This window comes from Carya illinoinensis, chromosome 5 (assembly GCF_018687715.1).
Source record: "Carya illinoinensis cultivar Pawnee chromosome 5, C.illinoinensisPawnee_v1, whole genome shotgun sequence".
Taxonomy (NCBI): Eukaryota; Viridiplantae; Streptophyta; class Magnoliopsida; order Fagales; family Juglandaceae; genus Carya; species Carya illinoinensis.
This window is the reverse complement of record NC_056756.1, coordinates 3,932,552-3,951,018: the sequence shown is the minus strand read 5'-3', so window position 1 is coordinate 3,951,018 and position 18,467 is coordinate 3,932,552. Positions and strand designations below refer to the sequence as shown.

Here is an 18,467-nt window from a genome sequence, read left to right as displayed (position 1 = left end):
AGTTTAAGGGAAGGTGTTAATATTTAAATGTTTTATTTTATATTTATTAATATTCATTAAAAGTTCTAGTCGTTGGTGGGTTAGATCGAGTCTTTAGGAATTTGTTATTTGATTTGTAGTTGAGAAAGTGCCTTAATTGTGATACTATTTTATAGGAGTTGTGGTTAGTGTGTTCTGATATAAAGCTTATTTATAGACCCTTCTTTTTATCAATTAAAAGTTAGACAGAACTTTCTTTTTCAACAAGTCTCTATTATTTTTTCTTCACTTTGTACTGGTGCTCTTTTTGCTTTTTCTCTGCCCTGTATCAGGCGTTAACGTGTAACCTGCGTCGCCACACCCACCAACCCCCCCCCCCAAAACCAAAAAAAAAAAACTACAAAAAAAACCAAAAATTCATACTTTAATTTGCAAGCCTCTGAACTCAAAATTCTCTCCCGAAATCACGAGTCCCAAGTCCCAATTCCCAACCATGGTGTTCCATCCTCCAAAGCTACTTCGTCTCTTCATGTTTATAACTATCTTCCTCCTTTTCATAATCCCTTGTGCAACTCAGCTATTCTTCAACTACTCGGATTTCAATCAATCTATAAACAGAATAAGGCTTACTGGAAACGCTTCTCTCTTAGGTTCAGCAGCCATCCAACTCACCCCAAATGCAGTGGACAACTGGGGTCGAGCCACATATACAGAACTGCTGCATATCTGGGAGGAACCCGGAAAACTCGCAGACTTCAATACCAGCTTCTCCTTTATCATTGACTCGGAAGGTAAAGACAGCTATTCAGATGGGATTGTATTCTTCCTCACAAGCCCCGGTTTCCCAGATCCTCAACCAACAGATGGCTCTGGCATTGGCCTTCTAAGCCGCAAACAGTTGGGAGACTCGAGTTTCTTCGATGAAAATAAATTCGTTGCAGTGGAGTTTGATACGTTTCGGAATGACTGGGACCCGCCCGAGCCTGTCAATGAACACGTTGGTATCATTATCAACGGTATGAGATCTCAGAACTATGCACCATGGGATAGTGTTGTTACCGAAAACCGAACATATAGTGCAAGTATTAGTTACGATTCCACCACGCAAAATCTCAGTGTCACCTTCACTGGGTTCAGTAATGGTGTCACCCCAATTCAACAACGCCTTTCTTCTATAGTCAACTTGACAGATTACCTGCCGGAACGGGTTGAATTTGGCTTCTCGTCATCGACGGGATCGATTTCCGAGTTGCATACTATTTGTTCTTGGTCTTTTAACTCCACATCACCTTTTCTGATACATACTTCGGCTGTACCAAAGAAGAACGGAGATGGAAGCAAGAGAAAATTGGTGCTGGGCTTGAGCGTGGGTGGATGCATTTTAATCAGTGGTATGGGGTTGGCTTGGCTTGTGTATAGAAAGAGGAAGACTAAAGGGGGAGAGGAAGGGGATTTAAGCTTTGTTCTTTCCATGGACGAGGAGTTTGAACGAGGTACAGGGCCAAAGAAGTTTTCCTACGAGGAATTGGTTTCTGCAACGAATAATTTTGCAGGGGAAAACAAGCTTGGAGAAGGAGGGTTCGGAGGGGTTTACAAAGGATTTATAAACGAGCTGAATTCCTACGTTGCTGTTAAGAGGGTATCAAGGGAATCTAAACAAGGGATAAAGGAGTATGCATCTGAGGTGAAGAGTATTAGTCAACTCAGGCACAGGAATTTAGTGCAACTCACTGGTTGGTGCCATGAGAAAAAAGATCTCCTGCTAGTTTATGAGTTCATGCCCAATGGCAGCTTAGATTTGCATCTTTTCAAAGGTGAAAGCTTGCTAACATGGGTGATGAGGTACAATATTGCCCAAGGCTTGGCATTCGCATTGCTATACTTGCATGAAGAATGGGAACAGTGTGTGTTGCATAGGGATATAAAGTCGAGTAACGTCATGTTGGATTCAAGTTTCAATGCAAAGCTTGGGGATTTCGGCTTGGCTAGGCTGGTGGATCATGAAAAAGGATCCCAAACCACAGCTGTGGCCGGGACCATGGGCTACATGGCCCCTGAATGTATTATATCAGGCAGGGCTAGCAAGGAATCAGATATATATAGTTTCGGGATTGTGCTTTTGGAGATAGCCTGTGGAAGGAAACCCGTTGAAACCGAGAGGAGGCAAGATGAAGTGAGTCTGGTAGAGTGGGTTTGGCAGCTTTATGGAATGGGAAAGCTTGTTGATGCAGCCGATCCCAGATTGTGTGGGGACTTCGATGAGCAGCAATTGGAACGGCTGATGATTGCTGGACTTTGGTGTGCTCACCCAGACTACAATCTCAGGCCTTCAATCAGGAAAGTCGTTCACGTGCTTAGTTCTGAAGGTTCATTGCCCGTTCTGGCACCAGAGATGCCCCTACTAACCTACCTTCCCCCCCCAGTTAGTGCATCTGCATCTTCAACTTCCACTTCCGAAAATAAGCACTCTCAATCTGCAAGCCATTCCGGTTCCACCAGGTCCTCACAGGTCACATCTTCTGCAGCTTCTTCTTCATCTTCTGCACTTCCTCACTCGCACTTGGTTGGTACCAAGTAAACTTGTCTTGGGAAATTACACAGTTGGGATGTATGATTTACCTCTTTGTACCATAAATTATGTTATTATGTAAATTTTCCACAAATTAAACTTGTAATGGTTTATGTGATTGCACAGCACTGTAACTAATATTAGCTATGGTTTAGTTTTGAGTTATGTTTTACTAAAGTGAGATGAATGGCTTAGAATCAACCCATATGTATGGTCTGAAATTTTTCTAAATGAAGCACAGAAAATTGCGTAGATGGCTGGAAGAGTAGAAGGAAAAATAAAATTAGACAGCAAATGTGTTTACATCCTTAGTTTTTCTTCTGTTTTTAGAACCGTTCTGCTGTAGTTTTCTCTTTTGTTTTTGTGTCATGCTTGCTAGGAAATAGGCATCAAAGCAAAGACATTGTGTGTTTCCTTATATCTATGACACATGATAGAATCGGTAACACCACCTAAAAAAGGACAAATCTTGCCTAGCATGCAACTAACATGAGACCTGGCACCTATGCATCATATTCGATCCACTCACCCATTGTAAAACCTAACACAACTTCTTCACAACATAGGATATCATAGTCAGTCGAGCAATGCTACTTTTCATCATTGATTTTTGTCATCCTCAGTCACGCTTGCTAAGGTGGCACATTTTAACTAGTTTACATATAAAACCACCTATAATAGACTATATAAACAGTATGATTGTGAATGACAAAATTAAGAATGAAGAATATTATTTTTCTATTCAAAATATCAAACACAAACAGAGAATTGAAGGTGAACGCAAACAAGAATCTGAGTGCTTTTGGAATGATTGCAAGTGTGTTAGAATTTATCATCTCTGGAGAATTAGGAACAAGAAAAACTAAAGAAACCTGCAATATACTTGAAGTAGAATTCCAAGGAGATACTTCTACAAGAGGTGTTGATAATATAAGAATGAACGAACATGGAATGTGAAAGGTTATTTAAAAATAATCTTGAGATTGGTAGACCAAATGAAAGCTTATGATGAAGAAAATATTGGTTGTAGAAATTTTAAGATTGATGATGGGAGTGGTTACTGTTATCGAAGAAACCAAAGACACCTCTCAATTAGCCTGACATTTATTAGCAGTTTGTCAATCATACGGTAATACTACATAAGACATATGAGTCTCCAAATCACCTATATAAAACAAAATAAACCTTTATTGATAACTATATGTGGATTGAAAATCATTCACATGGTTTAGGGGACGTATGAATAGCGAGTTGAATTGAGATGGAATGAGATGATAGTTGAAAGTTGAATAAAATATTATTATAATATATATTTTTTAATGTTATTTTTATTTTTAAATTTAAAAAAGTTGAATATTTATTATATTTTATTTAAAAATTTAAAAAAATTATAATAGTTAAATGAAATGGGACGAAAGTATCATTTTAATCCAAACATCTCTATAATCACTCCATAAAGAAAGAAATAAAGCAAATCATCAATGATGAACTCTGCCTGCTTGGGTATGCACTGATCAAGGAGACTTTTTTCATAGACACTTGGATATCGCAACCAGAGCTATAGTAGCTGGAAAAGGGTATAAAGCCATAAATGATGGTATTGACTTTATGCCAAGCATTCACTGAAAACAGGAGAAATTATACAGAAAAAAATTAATTTTAATAACATATCCCTTCTTTTTCAAAGAAAAAGAATTTGAATTGGAAACGTTATCACGATGATATCCACAAACGCATTTCTTGATTGGCGGCTAGCAAGATTACGTTTAGGTACGGTTTGAATGGTGAGATGAGATGGTTTTACCATCCGTCTGCTTAGTCAAATTGTGTTAAGGATAAAGATGCACCATTGAAGAATTCTGCCATACCAGAGAAGCAAAGCAGCAGAGTGTAAATGCACAGCATGACCACAACGGACTCTGAACATTCTAGAAGCATACGGCTTGACAGTGAAGAATATTCCAGCAACAATCTGGAAAGGACACTTGGCAACAGATCCGTTTCTTAAGGAAAACAGTTGGTGTGAACTTTTCTTCTATATACTCTGTAAACAAAGGCATTTGTATTATTCTGAAATCAATAGAAAGAGAGGCATTTATGGCACACTTGTCCCGTACACTTGGTGAGCATGATTTTCCATAATTCAATAAATTGTAATTAATTTTGTTATCCAGATGACTAATATAAAAAATGAGTGAATTGAGTTGTATTAAAAAAACTAATAATTATAAATCAAATATATAATATAAAATATAAATAAAATATGAAATAACAATAAATATAAAGAGTAAGGGTAAGAGAGAAGCAAACTCAGTATGTTAACGAGGTTCGGCCCCACTACCTACGTCCTCGCCTCAAGCTACCCCTTAAGGATTCCCAAATTCACTATTCAACCTCATTCAGGTAGAGATAGAAACCTATTACACCTTTGAACAACACCGCTACAAAGGATCCGTGTAGAACACCCTCTACACTTGCAATCACCTTACACGTGGTGATTCAACTATTCCCCGTGTAGAATACTTTTTACACACACAAGGGTTATACACACCCTTTTTCTGATACAAGAGCTGATAGTGGGTAGGTTATCAGAAAACACTCCTCAATGAGTGAAATAAGAACAATACAGCGCAAACTATATCTCTCAAAATGAACAAGGATTAAGGCTCAATGCTTAGAGAAGAGAGAATGAAAACTTTGAATGAATGTTGTATGCTCTTGGTGTTGTGAATGTGAAGCTCTCAAATGATCTATTTATAGGCATATGAGACTTTCATATTCAAATTTAAAAAAGATTCACATGTCAAAGACAACATCATTCATTTTTTTTCAAAAAATTCAAATAAAAGGTTCTTCTTTTTCAATTGTCAAAGACAACATCATTCATTTTTTTTAAAAAAATCAAACCTAATATTTTACTTTTGGCATATGACAAAATGAGCACACTTTCCTTTTCAAAAAAGTCAAACCTAATCTTTTACTTTTTGCATATGACAAAAGGAGCACACTTTCCTTTTCAAAAAATTCAAACCTAATCTTTTACTTTTTGTATATGACAAAATGAGCACACTTTACTTTTCAAATTTTTCAAACAAAATCATCTACCTTTTGTATAAGTCTAAAAAAACATCAATTACTTTTGAAAATATTCATATAAAACATGCACATGTGAAAGATGACAATCAATCATTTTTAATATTTTCAAAGTTCAACCATTTAATCAAGGCATGCACATGTAAAAGATGACAATCAATCATCTTTCAAAATGTTCAAATTTAATTTTCAAAAATATTCATGCACATGTGGAAAATGTATTTTTAATGCTTTATGATAAAATATTAATTTTGAGCATTAATCCTAATTTCGAATTTTAAAAGATTTACAACATTACTATATGACTTTAATGTGAACTTATTTCCTTCTTGCTCATGCTTGGTTCTTTGATGTGCTTGATTCCATTGTGTGAACAACTTGAGCTTGAAACTCCTTTATTCTTTGAATTCATTTGTTATCAACAAAATCCATGTGTAGATTTATAATCACATGAAACTTGAAACCTTGGGTTCAACAATCTCCCACTTTTTGATGATGACAAATACTTGATAGAACTTGAAACCTGTATTAATACTTAAGCTCCCCCTGAAAATATGCGTTAGTTTTTCAAGCAAAAGTATAAATATAATTCCAAGCATATATAACAAGTTTAGCAATTTAAACAATGTTAATGTTCTAGTCTAAAACTTCTCCCCATTTTGGTATCATTAAAAAGGATCGGCAGCAAATAAATGGACTGAAGAAAATGATGCGTTTAATAGTCACTGTAGATAGTTGAAAAAGGAGTCGTCCGTGACCCGACAAATGCTGCAAAGTCTCGAGGCCTAACTCTATGAATTTGGTGCGGCTGGAGATTTAAACAATCGCCTGATGTTGTTGGCAAACGTGATTGAAGGATCTGAGTTGCTATAAAAAAATGATCATTTTCATCTATCGGATGCCAAAAAAATAATCGCTTCTTGACCTGAGTTCTGTTTTTCCACAACGATAGAATGGCTGAGCAATTCTCTTCCACTAATGTTCCAGACTTGAATCAGGAACTCTTGACGCATCAATCATCAATCTTCTCTCCTGAGGCCGTCAATACCATGATAGGAGCAGTGAACCGTTTTTCTAGTAAGACTGATTCTGAGATTATTGCAGAATCAAGAATGCTCAGTAGTCAATATGCTACCTCTATTACGATCATGTCTCAGAGGTTAATGGCGAGGGTGAGTGAGATTGATCATTTTAACATGCAAATATTTGAGTTACGACAGAAACTTGCTAATAAGGATAGTGAGAACAAAAGACTAAAGCAAGAAAACCCAGAGTTGAAAAAATTTGCAGATTGGTATGCTCATGATCTGCAACCACGAATAGAGGAGCTGGAACGAGAAAGGGTTCAAATACAAGGTCAACATCGGCAGATAACAGCAGAGGTTCATCGTTTACTAGAAAAATAGGGACAATCTACTGTTAATCTCGCTGGCTTAGTAAGAAAACTTTTGACAATATGTGTCCAGCATATCTTGTATTTCTTTTAACTAAATAAGATTTGAAGAGACAATAGTTTGTCTTATTCTTTATGCTATCTCTATAAAATCAGTCCTGAAGTTTATCCAATCCGCATCAAGTTTTCATCTCATCTCTATAACTCATCTGCATTCTTTCAGCATTCTCGTTTTAAGCCTTCTATTCTTTTCTCAATGGCTCATTCTTCTAACATTTCTCTAGATCCATCCATGAGGCATTCTGCATCTCAACCTCCTGTCCTTTCTACAGCTGCCATTGGTGCCATATTGCAGCAAGAAAATAATAATCTGACTAATAAGTCAGATTCTGATGCTATTTATGACTTGGTGAGTCCCAAGACTCGCTACTCTTCCTCTATTGTTGCTTTTTCTCAGCGGTTACAAGCCAAAAATCATGAAGTTAAAAAGCTCAAAGAACAAATTGTTGTACTTCAACGAATTGTTCAAGAGTCTCACACAAGGGAAGAAATCATTCGGCAGAAGAATAAACAGTTGAAATCTTTATTAGATTCTTCATTCCACTTGCCGGTTCTCATGGATAAGAATGACATGATATTGTATGAAGAGAATGAGCGTCTCAAACATGAGGCTAAGAATCTCAAGTTTATGTAAAAGTATTTAAAAAATCTATCTCTATTTTTATTGACTCTAGTCTATCTTTTAAGAGATATTCATAGCATGCATCATACCTATTTCTCTTCTGAGCATACATAATCTATCTTCTGGTAAAGGCTTTGTGAAAATATCTGCTAACTGATCGTGTGTGTTTGTGAATTCTAATACTATATCGCCTTTCTACACATGATCTCGAAGAAAATGATATCTTATTTCAATATGCTTAGTTCTAGAATGTTGTATTGGGTTCTTTGAAAGATTTATAGCAATTGTATTATCACATTTGATTGGAATGTGATTATACTTGAGTTTAAAATCTTCAAGTTGTTGCTTCATGTAGAGAACTTGAGCACAACAACTATCCGCAGTAACATATTCTGCCTCAGCAGTAGATAGTGCAACAGAATTTTATTTTTTACTAAACCAGAAAACTAATGCATGACCTAAGAAATGGCATGCTCCACTAGTGCTTTTTCGATCTATTTTACAGCCAGCATAATCTGCATCTGTGTAGCTGATTAGATCGAAAGATGTGTGCTTAGGGTACCATAACCCTAGGTTAATTGTACCACTAAGATATCTAAGAATACGCTAAACTGTAATTAAATGTGATTCTTTTAGAGATGATTGAAAGCGTGCACATAAGCACACACTAAACATAATATCTGGTCTACTGGCTATTAAATATAATAAGCTACCAATCATACCTCGATATATCTTCAAGTCAACTGGCTTATCGGATTCATCTTTATCAAGTTTAGTTGATGGGCTCATTGGTGTTCCAATTTCCTTAGCATTTTTCATCCCAAACTTCTTCAGTAATTCCTTAATATATTTTGATTAATTGATGAATGTCTCACTTTTTGCTTGCTTAATTTGCAATCCGAGAAAGAATGTAAGTTCTCCCATCATGCTCATCTCAAATTCTTCATGCATAGTCTTAGCAAAAACTTGACACATATTTTCATTAGTAGCACCGAATATTATATCATCAACATAAATCTGAATCAAAAGAATATCATCATTTTTATATTTAATGAAAAGAGTTGTATCGATTTTTCCTCTTGAAAAATCTTTTTTCATATCAAGAAACCACTAAGTCTTTCGTACCAAACTCTAGGAGCTTGTTTAAGTCCATATAGTGATTTTGTGAGTTTGAAAACATGATTTGGGGAAATATGATTTTCAAAACCTGGAAGTTGCTCAACATATACCTCTTCATTTATAAAACCATTTAAGAAAGCACTTTTAACATCCATTTAAAAAAGTTTGAAATCTTTATAACAAGCATATGCAAGTAGCATTCGAATAGCTTCTAATCTTGGGACAGGTGCATATGTCTCATCATAATCGATTCCTTCTTCTTGATTAAAACCTTGGGCTACAAGTCGAGCCTTATTTCTAGTAATGACTCCGAACTCATCTTTCTTGTTTCTAAAAACCCATTTTGTTCCAATAATAGTATGATTTTTTGATCTAAGAACAAGTGTCCAAACATTATTTCTTTCAAATTGATTCAACTCTTCTTGCATAGCTAGAATCCAAGATTCATCAAAAAGTGCGTCATCAATATTTTTGGGTTCAATTTGATATAGAAAAGCAGTATGATTGCAAATGTTTCTAAGAGATGATCGAGTACTTACACCTTGTGAAGGTTCTCCCAAAATTTATTCCATTGGATGATCTTTCACAAATTTCCACTGTTTGTGTAACAGCCCGCTAAAAATTCAATTGTGAAATTTCTATTAACTTTAGGAATCTCGTGAAAAACCCATAAGTTTTCACGAATCCATTAATCGTATAGGTTTTTGTCTAACTACATAGTTAGTATTATTATTTACTATAGTATCAGAAGTGTATTTTTGATTATTGGAGATAGTTAGAAGTGTCAAAATGTATTATGGTTTGTGCCATTAGACTCGGAGGGTTATTTAAAGTCTTATGGCGCAATAACTTTTTTTCATATTTTCGGACAAAACGTCTGTTCAAAACTGTAGATATTATTGGATAAAAAGAAATATCTTGAGGTAATTTTCGTGAATATTATTAGGTAAAAATATTTTGAGTTGATTTTTATAGATATTATTAGATAAAAATATCTTAAGTTGATTTTTGTAGATATTATTGGATAGAATATTATGAGATAATCTTTTATAGATATTTTGGGTAGGAGAAAACCACACTTAACTCTCAACTCCAGCCTTATCACCTCCCTTATCTCGTCTATAAATGTGTCCAGCCAGCACCCATGAACTTATCTTCAAATACTCCTTCTAATAAAATATTATCAAACACTCTCTCTCGGACAGATTTTAGGAGATCTTTTGCATGCCCATTTCGAAGCTGTTGTAAGTGTTTTATCATAAAGTCTCCTTCATATAAGTTGTTCTTTTTTGAGTCTAGTTTACATGGATATCTTATTTGCCCCATTTGAAAATCATTTGGTCAGTCAAATATTGTGTAAACTATAGAAAGGTCATTCTGGGAGATAAACTGGAGAATATGTTATAGTTTGGAGTTTTTGACCAAGCTAATGGATAGATATTGGTCCGAAATTTTTATGGAGTATTGTTAACATGTATATGTGACTATTGGTTGAGGATTTTTGCATGATTAAAGGTTTTGATGAAAGATGTTCTTAGATTTAGAAACTTAGAAACTGGAAGAGGAAAAACAGTTATGTTTTGAAAAAGTTTAACTCTTTGGTGGTCTAAACCTATTCTAATGACTTTGATAATTTTATTGGAGGATCCTAAACATCTTATATACATGTTATATTATTATTTTGAAGATATTTGATATTAGTTTCAAATATATGAAATTTTATGCAAAGAGATATTCAAATAAGTCAAAGTGTGGATATTCTTGGCTAAATTTATGTTTTGGTTAATTTCTAACCATATGATCTTGAATTAGAAGCTTATATATGTTTTAGGACATCTTTTTAAACTATGTGATGGTTTGGTTTGAAGATCATATATTTATAAGTCATAGATCAAGAGATTTATCAAAACTAATTGAGGGAAAAGTTTATGTTTTTGGACTAAGTGTAAAACCAAAAACTCCAAATGTTATTTTGTGATTTTGGTGACTTTAGTTTGATGATTTAAAGCATGGTTGATGTTAGGATGATATTATGAATATGTTAGAAGTAAGATTTGATTTTTTGAAATTCTTGGAGATGTTTTGATTTAAGGTCAAAACTTGTGATTCAAGTGCTTGGATCTTTTTACAAAAAAGTTTGGTGTTGATTATTAGCTTTTTCTAAATGGATGTTTTAAGTATGGTTTTGAACTTAGGATTGGAAGATGTTTGTTGCAAAATTTTGGTTTAAGCATGAGTTTTGAAGTTGGAAGGAATTGCAACAAAAATAAAGGGAAATGGCCTATGGATGTTTCGACCATAGTGTGTTCTTTATAGTTGTGTTTTGTTTTAAATTTTTCTGAATTGATATTTAAGTTTAGGACAAGATTTACATGAGGAATGTAAATTTTGGAAACTTTTGAAGTTAGTATGCAAAATCCTTAAGTTATGGGTAAAACGGTCATTTTCCCACATGTAGAGAGTAAAATGAAAATTTTACTCTTTAAGTTAGTATTTTCCATATTTCAAATTATTAGTGATTTAGTTCTAACTTTTAGAATCACTAATTACAGTTCCTCGTGATCGCACTTGAAGTTTTATAAGAAACGCGGAAATCGAGGTAAGTTAGCTTTTAACTTACTAGCAGTCTACTGTGTATGTGTGCTAAGTAAAAGAATTACAGTGTATGTATGTATGTTATTATATATGTCATGCCATGCCAAGTTATCATGTAATTGTCTATTATACAGAATTTATTCTGTCATCAATTTTTATCTGTTACACAATATATTCTGTCATGTATTACTATACATTATAAATATGTCATGCTAAATATGTTGTTTGTTATATGTTATGCCATGTTACGAAATGTTACTATCTCAAGTTGGTTATGTATTTCAAATTATGTTCAAGTCACGTTATGTTACGTCAGGGCTTCAGTCCTTTCATATTCCAGTCACGTTTCATCTTGAGTATATTCAGTTTATGTAGAATACATGGGGCCACAACAACTGTGGAGTATGTATTTAACTGCATAGTGATGTATAGAATACATGGGGCCACAACAACTGTGGAGTATGTATTTACACATAGAATACATGGGGCCACAACAACTGTGGAGTATGTATTTTTAATGTTAAGTCAAGTTTGTGTAGAATACATGGGGCCACAACAACTGTGGAGTATGTATTTACACGTAGAATACATGGGGCCACAACAACTGTGGAGTATGTATTTTTCATGTTAATTCAAGTTTCAGAGCAAGTTCATGCTAAGTCAAGTTTCAGATCAAGTTCATGTCAAGTCAAGTTCAGTTCATGATTCAATTTAAGCTATGTCAATTATGCTATGTTGTACGTTAAGTTATGCTTTAATTACTTATAAATTTGATTATGCATTTATGCTTTTACTGTCATACATGCATCATTAGTCTGTATGAAAGTTTCTTGTTAACTTGCTGAGATTTGTAATCAAATCTCACTGTGGTAGTCCCAACTACCATTCCCCCCGAATGGTAGATCTTGTTACAGGACCTGAAGGAGGATCAGGAGCTGACCAACTAGACACAGTCGACTGAACGACGGTGCGTCGTTAATGTTAATATAGTAATTAAATTACTACTTGTACGATGGAGTTGCATCTCCAGTACTTTTGGATCATAACTATTTTGGAATAGTGCTGTGATCTTAGTTATTCAATGAATCTTTATGTATGAAGTATGTTTTAAGTATTGGGATATTTTCAGTTTGGTGCATAGTATTGGTAAAGAAAAAAAAATTATCCGCTGCGAATATTGCATAATGTTAGATGCATGTTAGGATTATTGCATCTTATATATCATGAACGGGGGCATGTAACCTTGTGTTGCATGTCTCGACGCTTCAAATGTCCGTCCGATCCCAAACGGAATTTGGGGGCGTCACAGTTTGGTTGCATCTTGTATTAAATTTTGATGATCTTTCCTGATGACTCCATGTTGAACTTCCTCTATTATTTTCTCTTTGTTGAGATTGAGACTTTCCGTATTATTTATACCTCATGTTTCTTCATCAATAGATTTCTTGGAAAGTGAAGAATTAGATTCATCAAATACTACATGCATAGCTTCTTGTACAGTCAAAGTCTTTTTATTGAATACTCTATAAGCTTTACTATTAATAGAATACCCGAGAAAGATACCTTCATCAGATTTTGCATCAAATTTGCCTAAATTATCCCTGTCATTCAAAATAAAACATTTGCATCCAAATATAGGAAAGTAACCAATGTTGGACTTTTTCTCATTCCAAAGCTCATAGGGGGTTTTATCTAACTTAAACCTTAGCATAACTCTATTTATAACATAACATGCAGTACTTACCGCTTCGGCCCAAAAATAACTAGGCAAGTTGTTCTCATTGAGCATTGTTCTTGCCATCTCTTGAAGAGATCTATTTTTCCTCTCTACTACCCCATTTTGTTGAGGAGTTCGAGGAGCAGAAAAATTATGCACAAAACCGTTTTCATCACAAAATGTTTCAATATTTTTATTAACAAACTCTTTTCCCCTATCACTTCGGATACTTGAAAAAGTATAACCATTTTCATTTTGAATTCTCTTGCATAACTTGGTAAAGGCATTATGTGCCTCATCTTTATGAGCAAGAAAGATGACCCAAATATATCTAGAGAAATCATCAACAATAACAAATGCATAATATTTTCCTCCTAGACTTGCAACTCTATTTGGTCCAAAAAGATTCATGTGAATCAGTTGCAATGGTCTAGTAGTGAAAATATGTTTATTAGTTTTAAAAGAAGTTTTTGTTTGTTTACCAAATTGACATGCATCACAAATTTTGTCTTTAATAAAATATGTTTTTGGTAAACCTCTCACAAGATCATTTTTTGAAAGTTTGGAAATAAGTTCCATGTTGGCATGACCTAATCTTCTATGCTATAACCAACTAGTTTCATTTTGAACTGAAAAGCAAATAGCATCTTGTGAGGTAATTTCTTCAAAATCAATTGTATAAACATTATTATTTCTAAAAGCAATAAAACAAATATTACAATCATGATCATTCAAAATAATGCACTTATCCATTTTGAAAGTAACTGTAAATCTTTTATCACATAATTGACTTATGCTCAAAAGATTATGTTTTAAACCTTCAACAAGTAGAACATCTTCAATTATGAGAGAAGATTCATTATCAATTTTACCTATTCCCACGATCTTCCCTTTCGAATTGTCTCCAAATGTTACGTGTCCTTCTTGTTTAGATCTAAGATAAAAAAAACTTAGTCTTGTCTCCCGTCATGTGTTTTGAACATCCACTATCTAAAAACCATTTGTTTTTGCTTGTGGAAGACTTCATGCATACCTATAAAAACAATTAAAATGATTTTTCTTGGTACCCAAGTTCTTTGGGTCCTTTATTTATTAGTATTAGAATAAACAAGATTTTTAGGTACCCATATGGCCCTAATAGTCATTGTATGATTTCTTCTAATAAGACAAGTATGATAATTATTACTATTTCTATTACAAAAATTGTAAATAGCATGTGACATATATGAAAAACTTGAATGATTATAATAATATCCTTTTTTGACAAAATTATTTTTATGAAAAAAATTTTGAATATTAGTCTTTGATGTAGAATGATTATCAAAGAAATTTTTATAAGGTTTTTATTTTTGTTTTGGCATATATCCCAAACCTGCCTTGTCAAAAATACATCTTTGACTACCAAGAAGTTTTTCAAAATTTCTTTTTCCATTCGTAAAGTTTTCAACAATATTTTCTAAATCGGTTTTCTTTTTATTCAATTCAAGATTTTTATCTTTCAAAATGATACTTTCTTTTCTTAAAATTTCAATTTCGTTTGTTAAAGAAGAATTTTTCTTTTTCAAAACAGTATACTTGATACCTAATTTTTCAAATTCCTCATTACCTCTTCTAAAATATTTTGCAATTCTTCATATGAAGGATCTTCAATATTATCAAGATTTGTTACCTCAATGTCATCTTTAGCCATAAGACAAAGATTTGCTGATTCTCCATTGCTTGCTTCACTATCTGAACTACTTGAATCATCATCCGATGTAGCTTTCATTACTTTCTTGCCCTTGTTTCGATCTTTCTTTAGCAGAAAACAATCTGGTTTGATATGACCAGGTTTATTGCATTTATAACAAATTAAAGTGTCATTTTTACCTGAATCTTTTTTGGAAAACTTTTTGAAAGATTTCCTTGGAGAAGTTCTATTTTTCTTCATGAACCTCTGAATTCTTCTTGTTATCATCGCAACTTCTTTATCTTTATCTTCATTTTCCTCGTCTTCATCACTTTCATGAGGAACAGCTTTAAGTGTTAAGCTCTTCTTTGGCTTTCCTTCTTCTTCTCCTCTTTTTAATATGTACTCATGGGTGATAAGTGACCCGATGAGTTCATTGACTTTGAGCTTCTTGAGGTCTCTAACTTCAAGAATCGCTGTCACTTTTGATTCCCAGCGTTTTGGTAGAGAGTTGAGAATTTTTCTTACTATCTTCACCTTGGAATAAACTTTGCCAAGAGCTGTCAAGTTGTTTAGGATGTTAGTAAAACGAGTGTGTATACTAGAAATAGATTCATCATCATTCATCTTAAACATTTCATATTTATGAGTAAGAATATAAATTTTTGATTCCTTGACATGCGAAGTTCCTTCATAAGTAACTTCCAAGTTATCCCAAATTTCTTTTGCCGTAGCACAAGTCATTATTTTATTAAACTCATTTCCATTGAGAGCATTAAATAATAAATTCATAGCAGTTAAATTCAAAGTATAAAGTCTATCGTCTTCACGATCAAACTCTTCTTCTTCCTTTTTGACCTTTACTCCATCAACCACTTTTGTTAGAATATAAGGTCCATTTACAATACATTTCCAGATTTCTCGATCTTGAGCCTGAAGGAATATTCTCATTCTAACTTTTCAGAATGAGTAATTATTTCCACAAAAGAGTGGAGGCCGACTGCTAGATTGACCTTCACCAAACGAAGCTGAAATGTTAGCTATAAGATCTTAACTCAAAAGATAGTTAGTCTTATAATAGAGTTCTTAACTCTGATACCAATTGTTGCCCAGATGACTAACACAAGAGGGGGGGTGAATTGAGTTGTATTAAAAGAAATAACAATTATAAATCAAATATATAATATAAAATATAAACAAAATATGAAATAACAATAAATATAAAGAGTAAGGGTAAGAGAGAAGCAAACTCAGTATGTTAACGAGGTTCGGCCCCACTACCTACGTCCTCGCCTCAAGCTACCCCTTGAGGATTTTCAAATTCATTATTCAACCTCATTCAGGTAGAGATAGAAACCTATTACACATTTGAACAACACCGCTACAAAGGATCCGTATAGAACACCCTCTACACTTGCAATCACCTTACACGTGGTGATTCAACTATTTCCTGTGTAGAATACTTTCTACACACAAGGGTTATACATACTCTTTTTCTGATACAAGAGCTGATAGTGGGTAGGTTATCAGAAAACACTCATTAATGAGTGAAATAAGAACAATACAGCGCAAACTATATCTCTCAAAATGAACAAGGATTAAGGCTCAATGCTTAGAGAAGAGAGAATGAAAGTTTTGAATGAATGTTGTATGCTCTTGGTATTGTGAATGTGAAGCTCTCAAATGATCTATTTATAGGCATATGAGACTTCATATTCAAATTTAAAAAGATTCATATGTCAAAGACAACATCATTCATTGTTTTCAAAAAATTCAAATAAAAAGTTCTTCTTTTTCAATTGTCAAAGACAACATCATTAATTTTTTTTAAAAAAATCAAACCTAATCTTTTACTTTTGGCATATGACAAAATGAGCACACTTTCCTTTTCAAAAAATTCAAACCTAATCTTTTACTTTTTGCATATGACAAAAGGAGCACACTTTCCTTTTCAAAAAATTCAAACCTAATCTTTTATTTTTTGTATATGACAAAATGAGCACACTTTACTTTTCAAATTTTTCAAACAAAATCATCTACCTTTTGTATAAGTCTAAAAAAGTATCAATTACTTTTGAAAATATTCAAATAAAACATGCATATGTGAAAGATGACAATCAATCATCTTTAATATTTTCAAAGTTCAACCCTTTAATCAAGGCATGCACATATAAAATATGACAATCAATCATCTTTCAAAATTTTCAAATTTAATTTTTAAAAATATTCATACATATATGGAAAATATATTTTAATGCTTTATGATAAAATATTAATTTTAAACATTAATCCTAATTTCGAATTTTAAGAGATTTACAATATTACTCTATGACTTTAATATGAATTTATTTCCTTCTTATTTATGCTTGGTTCTTTAATGTACTTAATTTTATTGTGTGAATAACTTGAACTTAAAATTCCTTTATTTTTTAAATTCATTTGTTATCATCAAAATCTATATGTAAATTTATAATCGCGTAAAACTTTAAACATTCGGTTCAACAAATTTCCGCCATAAAATGCAAGGCTAGATACCTCAGCTGCAAATTCAAGTCATATTTCGTGACAATTTGCAAGCCTCCGAGCTCAAATCTCTCTCTGGAGTCTCTCCCAACCATGGGTATCCCTTCAGCAAAGTTGCTTCTTCCCTGCTTGATGATGACCATTTTCCTCTTTCTCATAATCCCTTCTGCAACTCAGTTATCCTTCAGCTATTCGAATTTCGGCAAAGCTTTAATACTTACTGGAAACGCCACAGTCTCGGGTTCAGACATCCAGCTCACGCCAAACGCAGTGGACAACTGGGGTCGAGCCACATATTCAGAACAGTTGCATCTTTGGGATAAAGAATCCGGAAAACTGGCAGAATTCACTACCAAGTTCTCCTTTATCATCGATTCGGAAGGTAAAGACAGATATTCAGATGGGATCACATTCTTCCTTGCAAGCACCGATTTCCCACCACCTCGACCAACGGATGGCGCTGGCATTGGCCTTATTAGCCGCGACCAAGCGAGAGACTCGAGTTTCTTAGATGCAAATAAATTCGTTGCAGTTGAGTTCGATACTTTTCGCAACGATGAATTGGACCCTCCAGAGCCTGTTCACGAACACGTCGGTATCAATATCAACAGTATTAGATCTCAGAACTACGCACCTTGGTCTAGTGTTATCAAGGAAAATAGAACATATAGTGCTAGTATTAGTTACGATTCCGTTTCCCAAAACTTGAGTGTCACCTTCACTGGGTTCAGTAATGGTATCATTCCAATTCAACAGCACCTTTCTTCAATAGTTGATTTGAGAGATTACTTACCAGAGCGGGTTGAATTTGGCTTCTCTTCCTCTACAGGATTGCTTTCTGAATTGCACATTCTTCGCTCGTGGTCTTTCGAATCGAAAGCACCTTAATTTGTAGAGAGACAAACTTAATTCTAATAAATTCCCCCAGGTGTTTTGAGGTTCTTGTCGGTTGTTAAGTTTAAAGGGTTTGTAGCTTTTGTGTCTTTTGGTTTTTCATGTACATGCTCGTGGGAGCCTGAGAGTTGTATGTGATCTAAATAAATAAACAGTGTGAAAGACATGAAGTCTTAGAATTACTGCTTGTCTTACGTTCCTACTCTGTCTTAGTTCGTGTGTGTAAGTTCTCCC

At 33.9% G+C, this 18,467-nt stretch overlaps 2 protein-coding genes across 2 annotated transcripts; both read left to right on the top strand.

Moving 5' to 3' along the window:
- Positions 1-366: 366 nt before the first annotated feature.
- On the top strand, positions 367-2,749 carry LOC122311922 (L-type lectin-domain containing receptor kinase IX.1-like). Its single transcript, XM_043126698.1, has one exon. The coding sequence runs from the start codon at positions 473-475 to the stop codon at positions 2,555-2,557; it is 2,085 nt and encodes a 694-aa protein (XP_042982632.1). The 5' UTR covers positions 367-472; the 3' UTR covers positions 2,558-2,749.
- Positions 2,750-17,306: 14,557 nt separating this feature from the next.
- On the top strand, positions 17,307-18,415 carry LOC122311233 (mannose/glucose-specific lectin Cramoll-like). Its single transcript, XM_043125692.1, has one exon. The coding sequence runs from the start codon at positions 17,433-17,435 to the stop codon at positions 18,225-18,227; it is 795 nt and encodes a 264-aa protein (XP_042981626.1). The 5' UTR covers positions 17,307-17,432; the 3' UTR covers positions 18,228-18,415.
- Positions 18,416-18,467: the final 52 nt, after the last annotated feature.

Bases quoted from the DNA above. Each gene is read 5' to 3' on its own strand.
- LOC122311922 (XM_043126698.1), top strand. From the start codon at position 473: ATGGTGTTCCATCCTCCAAAGCTACTTCGTCTCTTCATGTTTATAACT.
- LOC122311233 (XM_043125692.1), top strand. From the start codon at position 17,433: ATGGGTATCCCTTCAGCAAAGTTGCTTCTTCCCTGCTTGATGATGACC.